Source organism: Zonotrichia leucophrys, chromosome 1 (assembly GCF_028769735.1).
Source record: "Zonotrichia leucophrys gambelii isolate GWCS_2022_RI chromosome 1, RI_Zleu_2.0, whole genome shotgun sequence".
NCBI classification, from domain to species: Eukaryota; Metazoa; Chordata; class Aves; order Passeriformes; family Passerellidae; genus Zonotrichia; species Zonotrichia leucophrys.
This window is the reverse complement of record NC_088169.1, coordinates 73,510,661-73,531,065: the sequence shown is the minus strand read 5'-3', so window position 1 is coordinate 73,531,065 and position 20,405 is coordinate 73,510,661. Positions and strand designations below refer to the sequence as shown.

Genomic DNA, 20,405 nt, shown 5'->3' with positions numbered 1-20,405 from the left:
TCTGGATGTGTCCAACCTGTTCTGCATTGAAAAACTGAAAAATGCAGGTGTAGAGCTGGAGAGCAGTGCCAGGCATATGCAATTTATTTGCATAGAGTTAATAAGAGAGTCTCTCTATGATGCTTGAAACCAAGGGTTAGGAAAAGAAAGGAGCAACAAAACTTTTATGAATGTGAACCACACCTGAAGGAGGGGAAAAAAAAAAGAGCACTGAGAAGAGGGACTGGAAATCATGGAGGAAGGGACTCTACAGGGTGAATAAACACAAAGAACTGTGATTGGTGAAACAACATGTTTTGTCACTCATGTCTGACAATTTCTCAAATCTTACAAGGGAATAGGAAAGGAGGAGGAACAAGGAATTTCCAAATGAAAAGCTAAATTCAACAAAATCCTAGAGAAAGTACTTTGAATCTTCCCCTCTAATTTCCCTGCTCCCTTCAACTCCAGGTGTTCAGCACTTTGAGCATTTCATAATTCTGAGTTGAAGTGTGTATGCATTAATTTTCTTTTTACTAAATCAAAACTTTTGCTACATTAGAAATTAGTTTTATATTAAAAAGATGCACACAAAAGGACTCACACAGTCATTTAAACACTGAAAAAGAATATCTCTCATATCAAATAGAACACCACTAAATTCTTGCCACTCTTAGTAAAATAAACTTAGCCCCCCCCCCACCAAACTACCAAAACACACTTTTGACATAGAAAAAGAATTGTGGAATTGAAGGACCCAGCTAAACTAAACACTGTCACTAGATTTAAGAAATCTATGACCTCACCTTTCTGAGCTTTCATTGTTTGCTCCTCAATTTGTCTTAAGCGCTCCATTAATTCCTCCTTTTCACGCTCTATTCTTTCCTTTTCCTTTTCTGCTATCTCCCTTTTTTTCTTCTCATTTTCTAATTGTGCTCTGAAAAAAAATAGTGAAAAGGTTTTTTTTTTACTCTCCAACATATTAAATGACACACTTTGGGTGCAGGTAGCCAATTTTTCAGTTTACTCAGCTAGCAGGAAGGACAATTTTAAATACTTCTAATCCTTTTTCTGCTTTAAAATACTGTAGAGAAGAACAATTTATGAAGAGGACTGATAATCAACCTTGGTTATGGTTCAGTCAGGTAAATCTAGAATTATATCTGCATTTTAGGCATTATGTTTCATCTGGGCTAGAAATAGCAACAGTATTTTTTAAATACATTAAAGGTAAGCCAGGACATTCTTCACTGAACTTGCTTAAAGGGTTCACTCAGAGTATAAAACTCCCTATGAATCAAGCAACAGAGAGGTAAGACTTGCACAAAATACATAACAGGAACAAAGTACAACTACTATTACTGTGCTGGAAACTTAAAAAAGATACGCTTTTATATTAAGACAAGGGACCCGTGCCAGTTCACAAACCAGCTTACACAGTGCAGAAAGAAAAGCAGTTCTCTCTTTTCTACAATTCTAAGCTATACTATATTCTATGATTTCTTAAAAAGGTAGATTTTTTTTTTCTGTTTCATGGAAGTTTTTTAATTACCTTTCCAATTGTTTCTGATGTTTCTCTTCTCTAGCTTGGGCCTTCATCTGTTGCACTTCAATTGTATCAGGTTTCCTCCTTCTCATGTACAATTCATGATTTCCCATACACAGTGCCAAAATTCGCTTGTTAATTCTCAGACGGGGTGCATAAAAAACAAAATCCTAGGAAAAAAGTTATTCCAGTATATCCATTAACCTAAAAAACCACACTTAGACAGGATTCAAAGCATTACTGCATTCTTGCATTGGTTAAATGAAAACTTACATGTATTTTGATATTTTGAGCAAGTGAACACCATAATCTATAAACCTATAATCTATAAACCTAGTTACTGTCAGAGACTTAAATACAAAATTGCACCTTGAATACTCCAGGAATTAGCTGGTTTATATAAAATATTAATTTCTTTTTTTAATGATACTATTCTCTATTCTGAAGTCATTTGACCTAGAAAGTCTCATGAAATTTGCTGTTGGAATAAAAAAAAAAAGCAAAAAGAAAAGGTAGAGAATCTACCATCTTATGCTGTCTTTGCAATGCATCACAGATTATTAATTGACGTAAAACCTCGCAACAATTTAGGAGTATCAATGAGAAGGAAAAGAGAGAAAATAAACATACCATATTTGAAAATGAACATTTTCTTTTGATCACTGACTATTCTATCAGTAAAAGTAATAAATGTCACCAATATTTACTCATGCCTTAATGCCAGAGCAAGTCCCTGCAGACTTAAATCTCTTCATATATCAAGTGATGCTACTGTACACACTACTTACAGGGGCCTTTTTGTCAATTGGCTTTATGACAAATTTTTTGTCGTTAAAAGAGATGTTTCTTATTTCGCTCCAAGGAAAACCAATCTTGGGTGTCAGCCTTCAGAGAGAAGAAGTTCTCATTAGAAGCAGCAAGGATGTGCACTCTATATACACATGAATTCAATAAGGCTTCTGTCTGTACCATTCTCACTACTACACCTAGCTACATTTAGAATATTACATTTACAATATGATATTTTAATGTGAACACTAACAACAGTTCATTTTGGTAAGTTTTTCTTTTTACAAATATTCCATCAAATTAATTACATTTTTATAAATTACATGGCATTGTAACAATAGAAATTTTGATTTGTGACTTATTCTACTACTATTACCTAGATGCTAAACATCATGATCATGCACTCATTCCTTCCTATGTGCCATATTCCTAATGGCACTACTAAGTGTATTTTCACTTGAAGGAGTAACTACTGAAATGTGAGAAATTGCCATTCCAAATACTGAAATTAAAGTAACTTTCAGCCATGCTGTACTTCTGTTTAACTCAGATTTGTGATCTTACATTTTCAGAATTCAAGTTAAATTTATGTCCCTTGCATCTTAAGCAAAACACACTAAATTCAGAAATTGTTTCAATGTTACGCATCAACTGCAAAACAGTAAATATTTTTCTGTCAGCACAGACTTTTTTCAATTCATATTATCTTAATTATAAATATCAGAAAATATTTAAGTATTTGATTGCTAACATCAGGAGACAGGAAATACCAAAAAATTGCCTCTTAGCTCAATCTCATCTGAACATTTTGAATATTTCCTGCTTTCAGGAGTTATATTGCCATCTAATGGCAATTAAGGCTTACAGAATTTTGTTACAGAGTATATACATCTAAAGTTGACTGCTCCCATCTGGAATTTGACCTATCATGTGTAACTTCAAATCACTGTGAATGGTCTGTTGACACGAGATCCTACTAACAAGTGCTTGTAAAGAAAGAAAAGAGCAAGTCTGTTGTTCTATTTCCAAATTCTTCATATTTCCCACATTTCAGCTCTTCCCTCTTCAAGTAGAAGAGATGATTTAATCTCTTTATCAGGACACATGAATGACCTATTTTCTTTGGTGTCTAAAAGGTTTCACTTTTAAATATCTAAGTTTTTCATGCTCCAACATCTATACTCCTTGTTATGGCTCTTACAAATGTTTCTCATTAAATACATTGCTTAGCTTTAAAATGTCCTTTTCATCCTGACCGAAGGGAATGTTCTGAGTGAAAAGCATAGGAAGAAATCATACAAAGATGGTCTAGCGCAGTAATCCATATAAAGCAATGTAAATTTAAACTTCCATAGAACTGCTCTTCCTTTCCCTCCTTTTGCTTCTCTAATCTTTAAAATTCAAACATTCTGGCAGTTAACTTCTCTCTCTCTTTTTCTATCTCTTACATAGATTAGAAGGAGAACCTGTTTTGCCAGATCTTACTGAACACACAGTAAGGTGGGGGTTGTACAATCTCAGATAGCAACTCCCAGCAGAGAAGGGCAAAATGAGTATTTCCCACTTACTTATCATCGTGCTCATAAATATTCAGACCCAAAGCATCAACTCCTAGCCACAATTCAGTTCCTTTTTTATTCTTTATTTCAAAATAGTTGACTCCATACATTTCCAAGTCCTGTGCTATCTTAAGGTATTCCATCATAGAATCTTCCCTGATGAAGAAGAAAAATTGGTATAGTTTAGACAACAAATCATAAGTACAATTAAGAATAAGGGAACTACAGAAAAAACAACTGGGGTAAGATTAGTTATGAATTAAATCTCTCTCTAAAATAGTTTGACTCAGATACCTTTAAGAGCTCTACACCCTAATATCCAAGTAGTGTCCAATCATTGCACTTTGTCTTTCTGCCCCATGAGTCAAGCAAATAATAAATGTATTTTAGAGGCAGGCAACTGTGGATGAAGGCAGTTGACAGCCTTACCAGAAATCATGTAGGTAAACCAACAACCTAGCTGGAAACTCAACTCTCATGGAAGTCCTTCATAACTACCTACCTTGGTCAGTATAAAAGAAACATTTCCCAAACAAATACCTCCCAAAATACACCCTAATAATAATGAAAGGTGTCGTGAACATTTTTTACATAATTACCTTAACATTCCCCTGTGCTCTTCATGCCAGTTCTGTATTCTTTCTTCCCACTGTTCTTTTGTCAGTTTGTGCTGTTCTAACACACTGTGAATAGAAATTGTTGCTCTTAAACGACACTGACAACAAACTTAACCTCTTTTGTTGCATAGCACAACATATGCTTTAACTGAATAAACTTAAAAGATGACTTCCTATATACTGCTCATATTTTCAGCACAGAAACAGAAACTTTGTATTTCAACAAATTCCCTTCTAAATTCTATTTCCAAATTAGAAGGAAATTTGTTGAATTTGTACTTCCAAATTCCCACACTAAAATACTGTCAATAAAACTCACCTCTTTTTTCTTGGTATTCTATATTCTTTGTAATATAAAAGTCACACCATTGCATACCTCAGCCAAGTCATAAAATGTAATGTTTACAACAGCTGAAAATGCACACCTATAGAATCTTCTGGCAACAATGCTGCAAATTAATCCCTAGTACACTCAAGCTTTCATTCTGCTGTCATTTGAAAGAAAAGGTAAGACATTACAACAAATTGGCAGACAACCTTGTTGAGGGGTTTTTTTGTGGTTTTGGGTTCTTTTTATTTTTCCTTTATGAATAAAATCAATAGGGAAGCAGCTTCAGAAAGTTATTTAATGTTTAATCTACAAGAGGCTGCAATGATGGAATTATATTTTGGCCTACTGGAACTTTCAGCGTAGTACTGCAGTAATAAATCAAATGCATGTGATAACGTTATTATGCTTTCATTCCATGCACCCAGCATTTCAGGTGTTTGTGGAGAAGTTGTTTTAAAGGACAATTAAAAGATCATCTGAACATTTGTCTAGTGAAAAGGAACACCTTAAGTATACAAATTTGTGTTGTACTCAAGCACTGTAATATATTTTATTTGCAGTACACTTACTTTCAGGAAATTATTGTCATTCAAGTGTGTAAAAACAGGAAAACTGAAGAAAAGGAGAGAGTATCAAATTAATTTTAGTTACTTCTGAATTGGAGTATTTTGATTTTAATTTGGCAGAAGCAGGCCTACACTAACATTAAATTATTTTGGAATACTTTGGAAATGTGTAAAATTAATCTGCGCAAATGTTTGTGGACAGGACAGGAAATACATGTCAAGAAACACGTGGCTGTGATGCTTCTTCATTAAAGTCTAAATCAGGATCTCTAAATTTTACTAGCAAAAAGAGGAACTCTAAGAAAGCCACTCTTAAATGCATGTTATCACTTAATATTTTATTTATAAAAAATGTGCTTTAGTTAAGTTTATGTGCACCATTTGGTGCAAAACCCATCTCACTCACCGCTGGGGGAGAAGCCTGTCATTGGCTAGGTAGCCCAGCTTATGGATCTCCTTACTGTAATCTCCATACTTGGACTGGACAGCATAGGAAGCCAGAAGAACTGCAGTTTCTGGTGGGCAATATATTTCATCATTTAAGATTGACTCTTTGACTTGCAGGAAGAAAAGTCTCTGAGTTATTTCCTGAATTAATTCTTCAGATACATCCTCTGGAAAAAACTTGGCCCTGAACTTAAACTGCAAAGGATTTTCTTTCCGTACATCTTGCTGTGTTACCTGAGGGAGAGGAATAAAGAGAAGAATAAACAGAGCACTACATGGTAAATTAAATGTGATTTAATAGTACTTAAGTCTTATTTAACAGTACTTAATTCTTGAGCTTCTCTACACTGAAACCCACAGTTTCCACACAAGCGCACTGTGGAACCCACTGGAAGGCACAAATAAGTTTGTCAATTTGAATAAACCAGACAATTCTGAAATACTACTTAAAGGCTGATTAAGTTGGTTTTTGGGTGTTTTTTTTTTTGTAGGCTTGTGTGATTTTTTTATTTATCACAATAAAGATCTGGAAACTAAGAAGCTGCAAGAAATTAAAAAGATCAAACTATATCCAAGGATGATTTGCAGGAAGTAATAAATTAGGGTCTAACAATGGTTCTTCAGCAAGAACTACAGCACATTACTTCAGCGGGAGTATGGAGTTGGATTCCTTTAAAAGTGTTTCAACTATTGAAATAAATATATGTACTTTGTTCCTGCCTCTGTGTATCTGTAGCACTACAATGTTTATTGTGCATGAAACAAGACACATATGAAATTCTAGGAGACAGATTTGGTGGTTGGCAGGCTTAACTGACTGGATTTTCCACAGAGGAGAAGCCAAGATTACATAAGTGCAGAGAGTAGGACTTGCTCCTAAACCCCACCCAATTTGCCTCTTAATACTGAAGATAAAAAAGGTATTCTTGACTAGTTTGAAATGAAAAACAAGTATCTCCATTCTAATCAGTGGCATTAACAAATAATCTGACAGCCAATATTAAATAAGAAGGGACTATTCAAATTCACAAACACAATTTAAAGTAAAATGAACCAGTTCCCAGTAACTGGGAGATACAAGGCACTCAATGTCGTTTGGGAAAAAAAAATATTATCCTACAGTCTACCTATCAGATACTTAAATTTTAGAAACAGATTATTTTGCCTTATTTCATGATTCATAGCTGTATGCATACAAATTCCTGAAGCTCAAATACTTTCATAAACATGCCCAAACTGTAAAACAATAATTCTATTATGTTCTGCTACATGAAAATGAGACAATCATATGAATTCAACTTTTCTTAATGCATGCATGCATGCATTCCACAGTACTGGAAACTATCTGCTCAAATTAAATATTGATGCAGCTTTGCATATTCTTTATAACTAATCTAACTTAACACTATTTTGTCATTTAAAGCACACGAAAAGCAATTTTTCAACTAAATTTGAAGCCAGCCATACCTCACTTAAGATATTAAATCAGCAAAGCTTACACAATTTATTCAAACTGTACACTTGGCTAAATATGAGGGAATTGTTACCTTTTTATTTAGCTTCAGCCAAGTTGAGTAGCCTTTGCTGTCCACGTACTGCAGTCCAAAAAACCAGACTTCACGAAGACCAACAGTTTTCACCACCTAAAGATAAATGAGCCATAATCATCAGTCATCACTACAATATATTTTTTAACTGGCATTGTGTAGCTTAATAAAGCTACGTGAACAAACTGAAACGTCATCAAGTCTTACAAGAACAAAAAAAGATGAAATAGTAGCAAAACATCAAGTTCAGAGAACGCCAGAATTCTAAATAAACTCAAACGCTCCAAGCTGTCAGCTGGAGCGTGCAGCCCACTGTGTAGATCAGCACCTGAGGAACAGAAGGCAGTAACAGGACCCTGAGGTTATAAAGCACATCTGGGAAGTGACCTGCAGCCCTATGGGGAAGTGAGTACACTCAGCAGAAGACAACGGGCAAAATGATAATAAAGAGTAATATTTGTGAACAAGTATGATGTAATGAGGATGAACTGCTTCCTTCAAATAGTTCTGCCATCTTCTAAGAATTAATGATAAAAGGGGTAAGGATGATCTCCTAATTTAACATACGTGACTTTCCTGTAAGATTTCAGATCAGGTCTACCACCAAAAGCTACTAAAAAGCAAAATTGTCCTTGACTAGAGGAAAGGCTGTTTTATGGATACACTGCTTAAAAAGATGCACGAAAATCACAAGCTGTTTTCACAACAGAATTGTAGTGTAACCACAAGGACAGTCTCCCAGGACTGCAAAACAGGATAAAAATGATGTGACAAAAATCTGCTGCAAAAAAACCTTACAGAAAGATCTGTGAGTAACAGTAAAAAGATGAATCTCAACAAAAGATCGTATTTAATAAAAGCAAAACACTGTACATAAAAGATAATTTAAATTATGCGAACAAAGTTCTAGTTGTAAAGCAAAAGGCAAGAAAGCTATTACATTACTATACACATGTATGGTATTCACAAATCTCTAATTCTACATAAGGACTGATCACATCAACTTATAAAAAAGGATGCTGCAGCAGTGGAAATGTTTCACAAATGTTGAAAAGAATGACCAGTGACTTGGAACATTTTTGGCATAGCTAAGACAAACTAGGGCTACTGATAGAGAAATAAGGAAGGCTATGATAAAGCTCTATAAAATTTGCATGGCACGTAGAAGGAAAATAGAGAATGATTGTTCATTATTTCTTATAATGTAAGAATCAAGAGAATCAACAGAAATCATGACATAGCAGGCTCAAAGCAAACAAAAAGAAGCACTTTTACTAGAGAGTATAATGAAACTGTAGAACTGTTTACAAGTCTTTTGCACAGCAAAAGCATATCTGGATTTAATAAGCAATTAATCAGAAAGGTCCAGCAAAGATTATTAAATGACTGTAAACTCTGGCTCCAAAGATCATGTATAGTAGTACTTACATATGTCCTCAGGCTGGACCATGGTGCCAAGCTGCTTTACTGAAGGCTGTTTTATGGAAGCATTCAGATGAATGTGAAGTAAATAGAATTTTACACATAGATCCTCCTCCACTTTAAAGTAGTACTATCGGGTTGCAAAATTAAGATTTTGAAAATTAGAAAATGTCATAAGATAGCTATGCAAACTTACTTCAGCTGCCTTGCATATTTGAATAATCACTTAACAACCATTCGAGTGTGCATCTTTTTTCCTCCTTTATCATTTCACCATCAAACTCCAAAGCACAAAGCAGACAATGTCTGTGGATCCAACCTGAATGATGCCTTGACTGAGCATGGTTATTTCCTCTAGAATGTCCACATCATTTACTTTCGACCATAAGAAATGCTTAGAAAGGGTCTCTATTACTAGTATGGTCCCAAGCAGCATTAAATTTGGTGCCCCAACTTAGGAATGTCAGACCTGCTATTTCTTTTGGCACAGATCTCCTATACAACACTGATCAAACTACTTATGGCTTTATCAGATGGCTGAGAATGCTCTTTACCCAGCAGCTGTCCAAGCTGAGCCCTTGTACCTTATCAGCTCTCTGAGCTGCACAGAACTGCGGATGCTCAACAGCTCTGCCCGTAAGGCATAAGGAGACAAGAGCTTATGCTCACGTCACAACATTCTGCTCTCAACCCACTAACTATGGCCCCGAGATGCACATGATTTAAATACATACAACCTGGGTGCAGCAATGCACAGCCACACAAGTTTGCAAAATCAACACTTAAACCAGCAGAACCCACAAATAAGGAAAAAGCATTGCCTACACTGCCTCTCAGCTCAAAGGAAAGAGAAATAACCCTTCTGAAACTTTATACCAAGATAATACATGCACTTCTGCACTGCAGTAGCGTGTTAATGAAAAGTAAGTAGAGAATGAAAAACTTAAGAGTTTGATTCTGGCCCAAAATTCTTTTAAGTAGCTTCAGGCAAGTGTTCATCCCATCTGTAAAGCAGATTTATCCACCATCACATCCTACAACTTGACTATTAATAGGCAATAAAAACTTCTTGGAGAAGAAAAGCAACCTGAACAATGTATGTTTGGGCAAATCACAACATACACATAAGACAACTTAACAAGGATTTCATATCATCACCTTCCTCAATACTGTAAAGAAGGCTTTAGAGACATCTGGAAAGGACAATGGAAAAAGGATAAAGGAAAATTACAACATTAAATAAAGGAGACAACCCTCACATTCCTTCTGAATGGCAGCTACAGTCAACAAAAAGCTACTAATGCACAGTGCTAACAAAACAAAACAGAACAGCTCCCCCACAACTACCACCAGGGTGTGGAAACATCCCTCACAGGGCTCTTCCTCTCTCAAGGAAGCTACAGATGCTTAACTGGTTGACTAGAGGAGGACAGATCCCCTCTTGCCTATTCTGACCAGTGACAGGATAGACAGAGGGACCAATGATAAGTATGTTAGTACACCTTCTGAAATGCGAGTAATTAAACAAAAAAAAGCTTGTGCAATAAATAAGTTTACTGAGTTTGACAATGGAAGAGAAAAGAGATAGCCACAGATTTCAAAAGCTGCATTCTTGCCTGCTAGCAGATGAAGATGATGAGAATATACATAAGGAATGAGAAACAAATCAACAACTCCAGAAAATGCCAATTAAAAGCCTAAAGAACACTGGCTGGTAAGAGATTGAAAAGTCATTCACCAAAAATGTAGGGGAGCACTAAATAACAGTTGAATCCATGGAGAGGTTATTTTCTGCAAACAATAACCAACCTGCTTGTCATGTTCACCACTTCTGCATAAACCTTGAGGGCCAATCCTTTCAGTAACAGTGCTATTCAATTCTCTTTCTATAGAGAAACAAGATAACTTTTTTTCTGGAAATTTCATGCTGGTTTCACAATACAGTTCAGCTCTTGATGTTACATGGTGGGACTCACAGATGAATTTAAGATCAGACTAAAAAGTGTTTCGTACACACAGCTACCCTGGTTGATTTTTCTTGACCTAAATTTTTTTTTCAGTTTCTAACTCCAGAGGTAAGAGTTGGTGTGATGTCAAACACCACACAGAGAACTGAGGAACAAAGAAGAGGCATGACAACAAATTCCAAACTGTATCTTTGTTTGCTGTTTGCAAATGCTCCAATTTGGAGGAGCCTGATTACCTGGGCACAAGACATTACACAGCAGAATGTCACCCCACCCAACAGTGAATGGCATAAGATAGCAAAGGCTGGCAAAAGACAAGTAACAGCTTGAGCCTTCTATGCCACAGAATACCATACTTTTATTTGATGATGGTGATGCTGGTTAGACAAAAAGCAAGACAGCCTCTTTGTTCAAGAAGTCTTTTTAAGAGTCAGGATGTTTATTCTTATGTAGGGGCTGAAGACCTACTTCATAGGTGTACCCATATACTGTTACTGATGTTAGAGAAAAGGGCAGGCTGTAAGTGTTAAGACTCAGTCATTTCAAACAAAAACTGCAAAGCTGATTTCATTCATCTAAAAGTTCAGTATTAAAACAATAAACATTCTCTTCTTTTCAATTTATATAGTAAGACATTTAATTGACTCTAAAAGGTCAACTGAAAGTTTAAAGAACTTTTTTGATGTGTTGCTTTCTCTTAGTACTCATCATTACATATTTCAAGCATCTATAGTGGAATGGACAGAAACAACTACTAGGCAGAACTGTTGATCTACTTAAACTATTTTTGAAGGGTAATTTCAGGTATTTCCAGATTTCCTAAATAAAGGCATACATTTTAGATTTAGATAATAAAACATATTTATTGCTATCTTGTTGGAAAACAACATAACACATTGACAGACCATGACTATTTTTATGGTTTCCTCAAACACCCCACAACACAGGTCAAAAAACTTGTTCCAAGATTCTGAAGACTAATATCACGAGTGCAAGAACAGCCCTGTTCAAGAAATTGTTCACTTGGTCCATTTGACTGGTGTATAACACACCATCAAGTGACAGTGTGTAACTGTGATAGAATAGTTGAAAATTATGACCTTAATGTGCTTGTGGTCTGCAAACCTTTCTTCCTTTTCTTTTTGTTTTAAACATAAATTCCAAACTGGTTCATAGGACAACAGTATTTAGTTCTACCACCTGGGAAGTGAAAAACCATCTTACAGTATTTATTGCTGGAAAGCAATTGTGTTAGCTTTCATTAATGAACTTACTGTTACATACATATTTCTAAAATACACAATTCTAACAACTAGATTGCAGTAGCAACTAGAATATTATTAGACATAAAAAACACAATTAACTTCAAAGCAGTTCCATACACAATTTAACCAAAGCCTCACTGGTAACATATTTAGAGAGTTGTCTTTGAATTCAATGTGTTCCAGGAGAAGTAATGAGGAAATTCACACTAACTCAGAGCCCAGCTTAGATAACATAAGGAAAACAGTCTGTACATGAGAACACTACCACTTTTTCAGACTATGCCTTAATAACCACAATACTCCTATGTGCTTGCACTTATATACATGGAGACGTGTAAGTTACCTGGTCAAAGAGCTGCTTGCCTGTTGTATTGGGCTGGATGGCAAATTCCAACTCTGCATCCATTGTGGTTACTCTGACATTGATCTACAGAATAAAAGGAAACATTTAAATCATACTGTAAAAGTGTAATGCTTCCATAGCCTGTAAGAAACAACAAGTTCAACAATTTCAATGGTCTTGTGTACACACAGAACATAGCAGTAAGAAAACCAGAAAATTTGAATCTAAAATATTCTCATCATTATTTAGTCTAAAAGCATAATCAGCACAGTACTTACCCCTAGGCTGGAAGGTTAAATTAGAGAACAAAGCTCAAAATTAATTTTATGGGAAAGCTGACTTCACTACTGAACAGCTGAAGAACATTGGGATATTGAGCTACTGGGCACTATCTTTCAGAGGGCTTCTCAAATGCATGAAAAAGTTCTTGGTCATATATATGTCATTTTAAGGTATTTATGCCTAGCAATATAAAAAGAAAGCAGCCTCCTGCTTACCATTTCTAAAATCAAGCAGTTTGGGGGTCAAAGTAGGCACTTTCACCAAGCTCTAGCACTAGACCTTGTACATCTCAGGACAGACTAGAAGCAGGTTTTCACCAATGGAAAGAAAACCTACAGCAGTTAGCTCTCCTTAGTGCCAACCTCCTTCAAATCCCTTACAAGACTAAAAATTTGCCACCATTCAATGAACCTCCTTCTCCTGAAAGGGAGGATCATTTTCCAGATGACTCCTGACAATCACTGAGTTTATTTGTAATAAAACAAGAAGTCAAATACTGCAGGAGATAATTGGAAGCCTTACTTGGAAGTACAACAGTCTTTGCCAATTTCTCTTCAGCTGGTACATACAGAAGTGAGAATTTCCATGAAACAGAACAAAGCATTAAATCCACAGCACTGTCTTCTCAGTGTTAGAACAGTCCTCCAACTCCTACTGCCAGGGTATTAATCACATTTTATTCATCTTTAGTGCATAAGAATGTAAGTATTAAAAGGTCAAATATACCTTCCTATAAATGCAGAAAAACCAAACTCGCACAGATATATTTTAATTTCTCTCTACTGTAAAAAAGGGCAGAGGAATAAATTAGGACTTGTATTACAGGTTCTTACACTACTTGATCTATTCATGTGCAAACCATTTCCATTAACTATTTCCCTAATTTTGCCATCAGGTGGAATACTATGAGAAGTGATTGTCTGGAAAAGAAGGAAAGACAACACATGGAAGGGAGATCTAAGGCAGGGAAAATAAAACTGCAGAGCAGTTTGTCTTCATGCAACAGATGAAGCTTGATCACTGCTGCCTTCATTGTCAAGGTAAACACGAGGGGGATATACAAGACAAGAATAGCAGGAGCCTGAGGACATCAAGGTTACAGACTTGCAAACAAGAATGATAGAGGGGGCTTAGCCAACTTTATTGTGCGTGCAAGCACTGATAAAGAACAAGAGTTGAAGACTTTGGAGCAAAAGATAGTTTAGTTTTATTGCAAAAATAAATTTAAAAAAATAGAGGGTGTGTGTCAGGAAGAGGGAGAAAGATATTTTCTGTAAATTCTCAGTCTCTCTATTTCAAGAGAAGAAAAAAAACCCTTATGGAATATAATTCATCTAACAAAATAACTAATTTTAAATGGTAGCTCCAACTCACTTTAACTCACTCTGCCAGTTACACTAGTTTAAGCATGAGGGATTGCCCCTTAATTACAAAAGATTAACTTTTAAAACCAGTTTTTTACTCAAAAAATGAAGCCTTCTTTAGGGCAGTCACAAGTAAGCAAGTTACAAAGAATAAGGCCAAAAAATAATTTTATTAAATGCCAAAGTGCTCTGTTATATAACAGCACCGTTGCCAAAACAAGAAGCATCACAGATCTACAAAGCACAGCAAGTTCAAAACTAATTGCAGCAGCAAAAACTTCTTATATAAATATCCTTACTACAAATGTCATCTACAAATGCAAGAAACACTACCTGAGAGTTTATCCTTCCCAAGAACTAGAATACACAAACAGTAAAATAATAGCTGTAATACAGAGACAAACTCAATACAGCTCTAAATTCTGTTTGCTTCTGGATATTACTGCCCAAAAAAATCTGAGTGCTCTAAGAGTACAGAGCTTCTACACCTCCAACAGGTACAAACAGGCATTAAGAGTACCTAGCCACTTCTACACATTACAGTAACTGCTTAAGCCTGCAGCATTTCTGTTTATCTTTGTACTTCCAATTAACAATCACTCAGCTGCTAATCAATATTTACACATTCAGTTCTAATTAAAAAGTTTCAAATTAAATTATGGTAATGTTAAAAAATTACCTTTTGTGATATGAATTATTGAAGCAGAGACAAAAGTTAACACTACAGTTCATTTTCTTTCTGAAGGAATTTGGACTGACTTCGATTTTTGGCATACAAATACCAGGCTTCTACAAACCTGTAACATTGTTTCACACCTTCAATTATTTCTGGGCACAGAACATAAGAAAGTTACTTTTGTCAAAATCTGAAGAGCCCTGAAGGTCTACTTATCCAATTCAAACCTTGATAACAGAGCAGCCTCTCAACAAAAATCAAACCTCTGGCACCAGTTGCATTGCCTGTAAAATAAAGCTGGCAAACTACATTAACAAGAGTCATTGGGGAAATTTCCACATCATAAATATGGCAGGGAGTTGAGAAAACACAAGCAGAGAGAGAAGGTCCAGGAGCTTCAGCAATGATCTGTCACTCACAGAACCTCTGCTGCTTATCTGGCTACTTTGACACAATGCTCTTTAGGTGGGGAAATTATCTGAACCACAAATTACAAGGACAGTCACTAATCTGAACCAACTTTACCACACAAATACAGAAACAGGAAGGAGCTCTTGCAATGGTGACAAGAGAAATGCATGAAGGCTTCCTGTAGCAAGTATTGGGAGGCTACCACTACACACACCACAAGATCCATTCAGTGCCTGCTTTTCAAACTTGCACTCACCAGGATCCCACATCTTTGTTACAGAATCTGACAGGTCCCTTCCTCACACAGTTCAGCCAATTACTATCTCAAGTTTGCATATTAAATAGAATCACAGAATAGTTTGGCTTGGAAGGGACCTTTAAAGGTCATCTAGTTCAACCCCCCTGCAATGAGCACAGACACTTTGCCCTACATCAGGTTGCCCCGAGACCCATCCAACTTGACCTTGAACCTTTCCAAAGATGGGACGGGACATCTACCATCTCTCTAGGCAATTGTTAGTTTCACCTCCTGCATCATAAAAATTTACTTACTTTTATGTAGTTTGATTCTTTTATATCCTTTTAACTTGAAACCATTAGCTTGTCCTATTACAACAGGCTCTGATAAAATGTTTGTCCCCACCTTTCTTATAAGCTCCCTTCAAGTACTGAAAGGTCATAGTAAGGTCTCCCTGCACCTTTCTCTCCCCCAGGCAGAACAACCCCAAATTCTCTCAGCCTTTCCTCATAAGGAGGGATGCTCCATTCTGCAAACCATTTTAGTGATCCTCCTCTAGAACCGTTTCATCAGCACCATGTCCTCCCTGTGCTGGTGCAGCCCTGCAGGTGGGCTCTGAGCAGAGCAGAGGGGCAGAATCCCCTCCCTGGCCCTGCTGCCCACCACTGGATGCAGCCCAGGACACGTTTGGCTCTCTGGGCTGTGGGAGCACACTGACAGCTCACGGCCAGCCTCTCATCCTCCAGCACCCCCAGGTCCTTCTCAGCAGGGCTGCTCTCCCTCTGTTCACCCCCAGCCTGTGTTGACACTGGGGGATGCCCAACCCAGGTGCAGCACCTTGTACTTGGCCTCGTTGAACCTCAGGAGGTTCACACTGTCCCACTTCTCGAGCTTGTCCAGGTCCTTGGCATCAGCAGCAGACTGAGTTTATCTGTATTTTACCAGACTTGTTTCAGAATGATTAAACGTGGCCAAAGGAAAGGGAAGAACACACACTAAAGAATTACACGTTGATTATTCTTTGCCAAGGGAGCAACTGATGTTTTGGTAACAAGTGTTGCTAATGGGTTACGAGGATGTTTGCCACAGCTCACAAAATACTATTTATAGAAAATATTCCCCAGCAAATAATCTATTAAATAATTTATCAAAACCAATAAAGAGTACAGTCATTGAAAATATCTGGAATAACAAACACAGATGTGCACTTAATAAAAGCCTGCGCTTCATAAGGGAATTATATTTTTATTGCATGCATTCTTTCACCTTTAAGGACTTGAAAAAGTATGTCTACATTTTCTTGAAGTACCTCACTTCAACCCTTCACAATTTACAGGACTATTACATCATCACCGCATTTACCTTTGAACATCTCGTCAAACAGATATAGTCCATGAAACACACACAAAACCTGGCTGTAAGCTTAATAATCTAAAATTATTTAGATATTATTTAAATATTTATCTTACTGTACTTCAGCCATCCTTTGCAAATATTAGTTACGGCACTTCATCATGAACTCCAAAACTGAGTCGATACCAATACTGAGAAAAAAAGGCCATTTAAAATAACATGGAAATGGTTTCCAGAAGTTTTGCTTTGGCTTAATGAATGCAATACAAATTAGTCATTTGTAAAAGCCACAAAAACCAGTCTGATTTATAAGACAACTGCATATGGCAAAAAAAAGTTGGTTCAAAGAGCTCCCTCACACCAGTTCAGCCGTTTACAATCTCAAGTTTGCACATTAAATTGTGCTAAGAGTAGCATTAGTCCCACTGCTTCAGACTGCACAGCACTCTCTCAATACTACCATCAAAGTAGATATAGGAAGAGATGAAAGAAAAAAAACTTTATGAAGAAGGTAAGGTAAAAGGTAAGGATTAAACAGCATTAAGAACAGAAGGCTACAGAATAATGCCAAACAGATTTTACTAATAGACGAATCAAGAAAGCAGTCCTCCAAGCTGACATCAGTTGTCTATTTATACTACAGAAATAAATCATAAATTCAAGCCATAATTCAAATACTGCATTACACAGACTCAAAGATTTTCCTGTGTAACAACAGCACTGTAGTAAAAAAAAAATTATATGCTATTTCAGTTCAATCACCTTACAGAAATTAGTTTGAACTCGCAAATATTAGAATTTTAAACCACAATACTATTCCAGAATTTGTTATTTATTCCTTCTGAATACACAATATAATAAAATGTTGAATAAACCTAAACAAAAAAATCCTTTTTAGTCTTAATAACTTTGACATCTATCTGTTACTCCCCAGTGTAATGCTTGCTTTCTTTCATGCCTTGCAGTCTTGTACAAAAGTGCTGCAAATTATCACCAAAACCAGCTGATAATTTAACTCTTTCTACACCCTATAAATACAATATTTCAGTCAATTAAATCTAATCTTCTTAGCATATGAAATGATTAACAGTTACGTAACCCGTGATGTCTAATTTTAGCTTCTATGTTTCTATTTTCAGCGCAGATCTGTGAGAATGCCTAGAGCTGAGAAACATTTTGTATCTATTCTTTTAGGAAGAAAGCACTGAAAATAAGAGTCAACAAATATTCTGTTTTTCAGCAAGCTGAGAACTAAGCATACTGAGAACAGCACTTGCAACAGCTCAAATTTTGATTACAACAGCAAAGACTGCTGTAATCAAAATTTGTAATTAAACAAAGAAGTCATCAGTTTTATTCAGGTGGATCACATCATGCTACATGCAACTAAAATTCACACTGCTAGGCAGAACTGAGAACAGTAAGTCTCTTTTAGAAACAAACTATTTGGTTGTAAAATCAGAGTAGATGCTGAGTAACAGTTGAAAAACTGGAAAGCCACTTTGTCACAAACCCAGGCAAAATGAAGGAGCAGACTTTCTACTGAAGCAATCAAAAATGAAAATGTTTCAATTATGTATACTTTTTAATCACACACTACCTTAGTATCCCAGGGCAACATATTAAAGTTGCTTTTACCCTTTCAAAAGAGCCTTTTCACCCAAACTATTTAACCTACTATCCTCTAAAAAAGAAAATCCGAAACACATGCCCTTTTACTGCCATGTATAAGAATCATTCACAGTGGCATGAAACTTATTTCAGACTGAGACTTCCAAGAAAAGCGAAAGATGTTTGCTATAAAATTCCAGTACTCTAAGACTTTCTACTGGTCTTCATTTACTTAATTTTGTCTGGAATACTACATAACTTTACAATGTGAAACCAAAAAAAGTGAAACCAAAATCTATTTAATTGCCTTTTCTGTGGGTACTGAATTCATTTATATTGATTTATGGCTTATTTATTTGTTATTTTCTCAACAAAAAAAATTCATCCCAGAAACCCGGTAAGAATTTATAGTTGTACTGAACAGGTTTACATATTTACAAGATGTTTCTGAAAACTACCAATTGGATCACCACAGCAGAGTCTGAAAAAAGAAAACCTAAATAGGTCACAGTAACACAGAAGAGATAAAATAACATTGTCAAAAATCTCACCACTTATGTTAACTGGGTTTTCTTAGCTTTTACCCATGATATTTCATTAGTTTTCAAGTTAAATGATTTCCAGCAAGAAAGCGACAGAACACTGTCTTATTGCAACAGCTGTCAAAAATAAGCAACAAGGAGTTAAAGCAGAAATAGTTTCTGGACTAGAAGTGCATTTGGTTATTGTGGATTGTCCATAAAGACAGTTCCCAAGAGCTCCAGTAAATACCCATAGCAAGAGACCTCCTCCTGTCCAGTACTATCAAATCTGAGCAGAACAGCAAAACTCTTCAAAGAACAACATCAGATTCTTTAAACATAACCATGGCTAGGCTCTTACAGTCTCCAAAGAAGAAAGAAAGAAAAGAGGAGGGGGGAGGAAGAAAGCTCCAAAGCCACCTATCATTTAAGAAGCAACCAGAACAAAATCTGAGGTTTGACTTTTACAGGTAATACTATTTAACCTTTGGCAAGTGTGCTATTTCTTCATTCACTGATTACCAAATATAATTACAGCAACCTGCAGTTTACAGGAAGACACTGAGAAATGTAATCAATTTCATTTCATTTATAATGGCTCCTTTCACTTTGCTTCCTTCTAGGATTTCACATGCACCCACATCATCAAGAGACGCACGAACTCTTCATAGAAAGTCCCTTATTAAAAAAAAAATCTCTTTGACACAAGGCCAGCTTTGCCAAGATCTGGTAGCTAATATCCATTATTAGGGTGGATTGTGCACTCTTTCAACACCACTGCATTCTCAGTTCTAAGGATATTGCTCTCCTCGTGAGCAACCCTAAAATTCTTATTTCCTTCAATTTTCTCTGGTCCTTAAAATAGCAAGAACCCTGCCTGCCTAAATTTCATGGTTCCAGTCCCAGAATTTAAAGAGAAGTTACCTCACCCAGGCTTTTTTTTTTCCTAGTCACAACCTCTGTGGCTCCATGGGTCTCCAGCTGCATGGAACCAAAGGCCTCACAAGCTGCATGAGCTTTTTGCCTCATTCTTAAAACAAAGCTTTCCAGTTGAGAAGCTCCATCAAAGGCAGTATACTCAATTCTCATAGCCAGCATTCAAACAGGTCAGAAAATAGTATGCTGCTAATTCATTTTCCTGCCCTTTATAGTGCAGCTTTCTCCCACCAATGAGCCCGATAGAGACAGCTACTTCCAGCTCGAAAAAGTGCCAAGAAACTGCCCTTAATCCACTGGCAGGAAAAGAAGAAATTACAGAAACAAGGTATGACCAGTTGGTCATCAGACCAACTGCAAAGCTCAGAACAGAACTTTGAGCCCTTAGCCCCATGCTCACATTATTCACTGAGCTGTACTAGTTCCAAATACCAGCACACAAAACCGATTATTTACAGGGGTAATTTCTTATTAATAGCAAAAACCTTTTATGCATCTACATATCAGGATGTATGTGTATACACATGCACATAGACACATTTATTCTTAGCAACAGACCTGCCCTGCTCCTAATCTGCTACCAAAATGAAACATCAGTAAACAAAGAAAGCCCGAAGGCTATTACATAAACCAAC

General features: G+C 36.3%; 1 protein-coding gene across 1 annotated transcript in view; it reads right to left on the bottom strand.

Moving 5' to 3' along the window:
• RDX (radixin) overlaps positions 1–20,405 on the bottom strand; it is a 44,510-nt gene that overhangs the window by 14,931 nt on the left and 9,174 nt on the right. Inside the window, exons 3-10 of the mRNA XM_064717905.1 lie at positions 12,379–12,462; positions 7,382–7,477; positions 5,794–6,068; positions 4,473–4,556; positions 3,883–4,029; positions 2,314–2,410; positions 1,532–1,695; positions 786–916 (exon numbers count right to left, since the gene is read on the bottom strand). Coding sequence (XP_064573975.1) covers positions 786–916; positions 1,532–1,695; positions 2,314–2,410; positions 3,883–4,029; positions 4,473–4,556; positions 5,794–6,068; positions 7,382–7,477; positions 12,379–12,462 — 1,078 coding nt within the window. The remainder of the gene's footprint in view (positions 1–785; positions 917–1,531; positions 1,696–2,313; positions 2,411–3,882; positions 4,030–4,472; positions 4,557–5,793; positions 6,069–7,381; positions 7,478–12,378; positions 12,463–20,405) is intronic.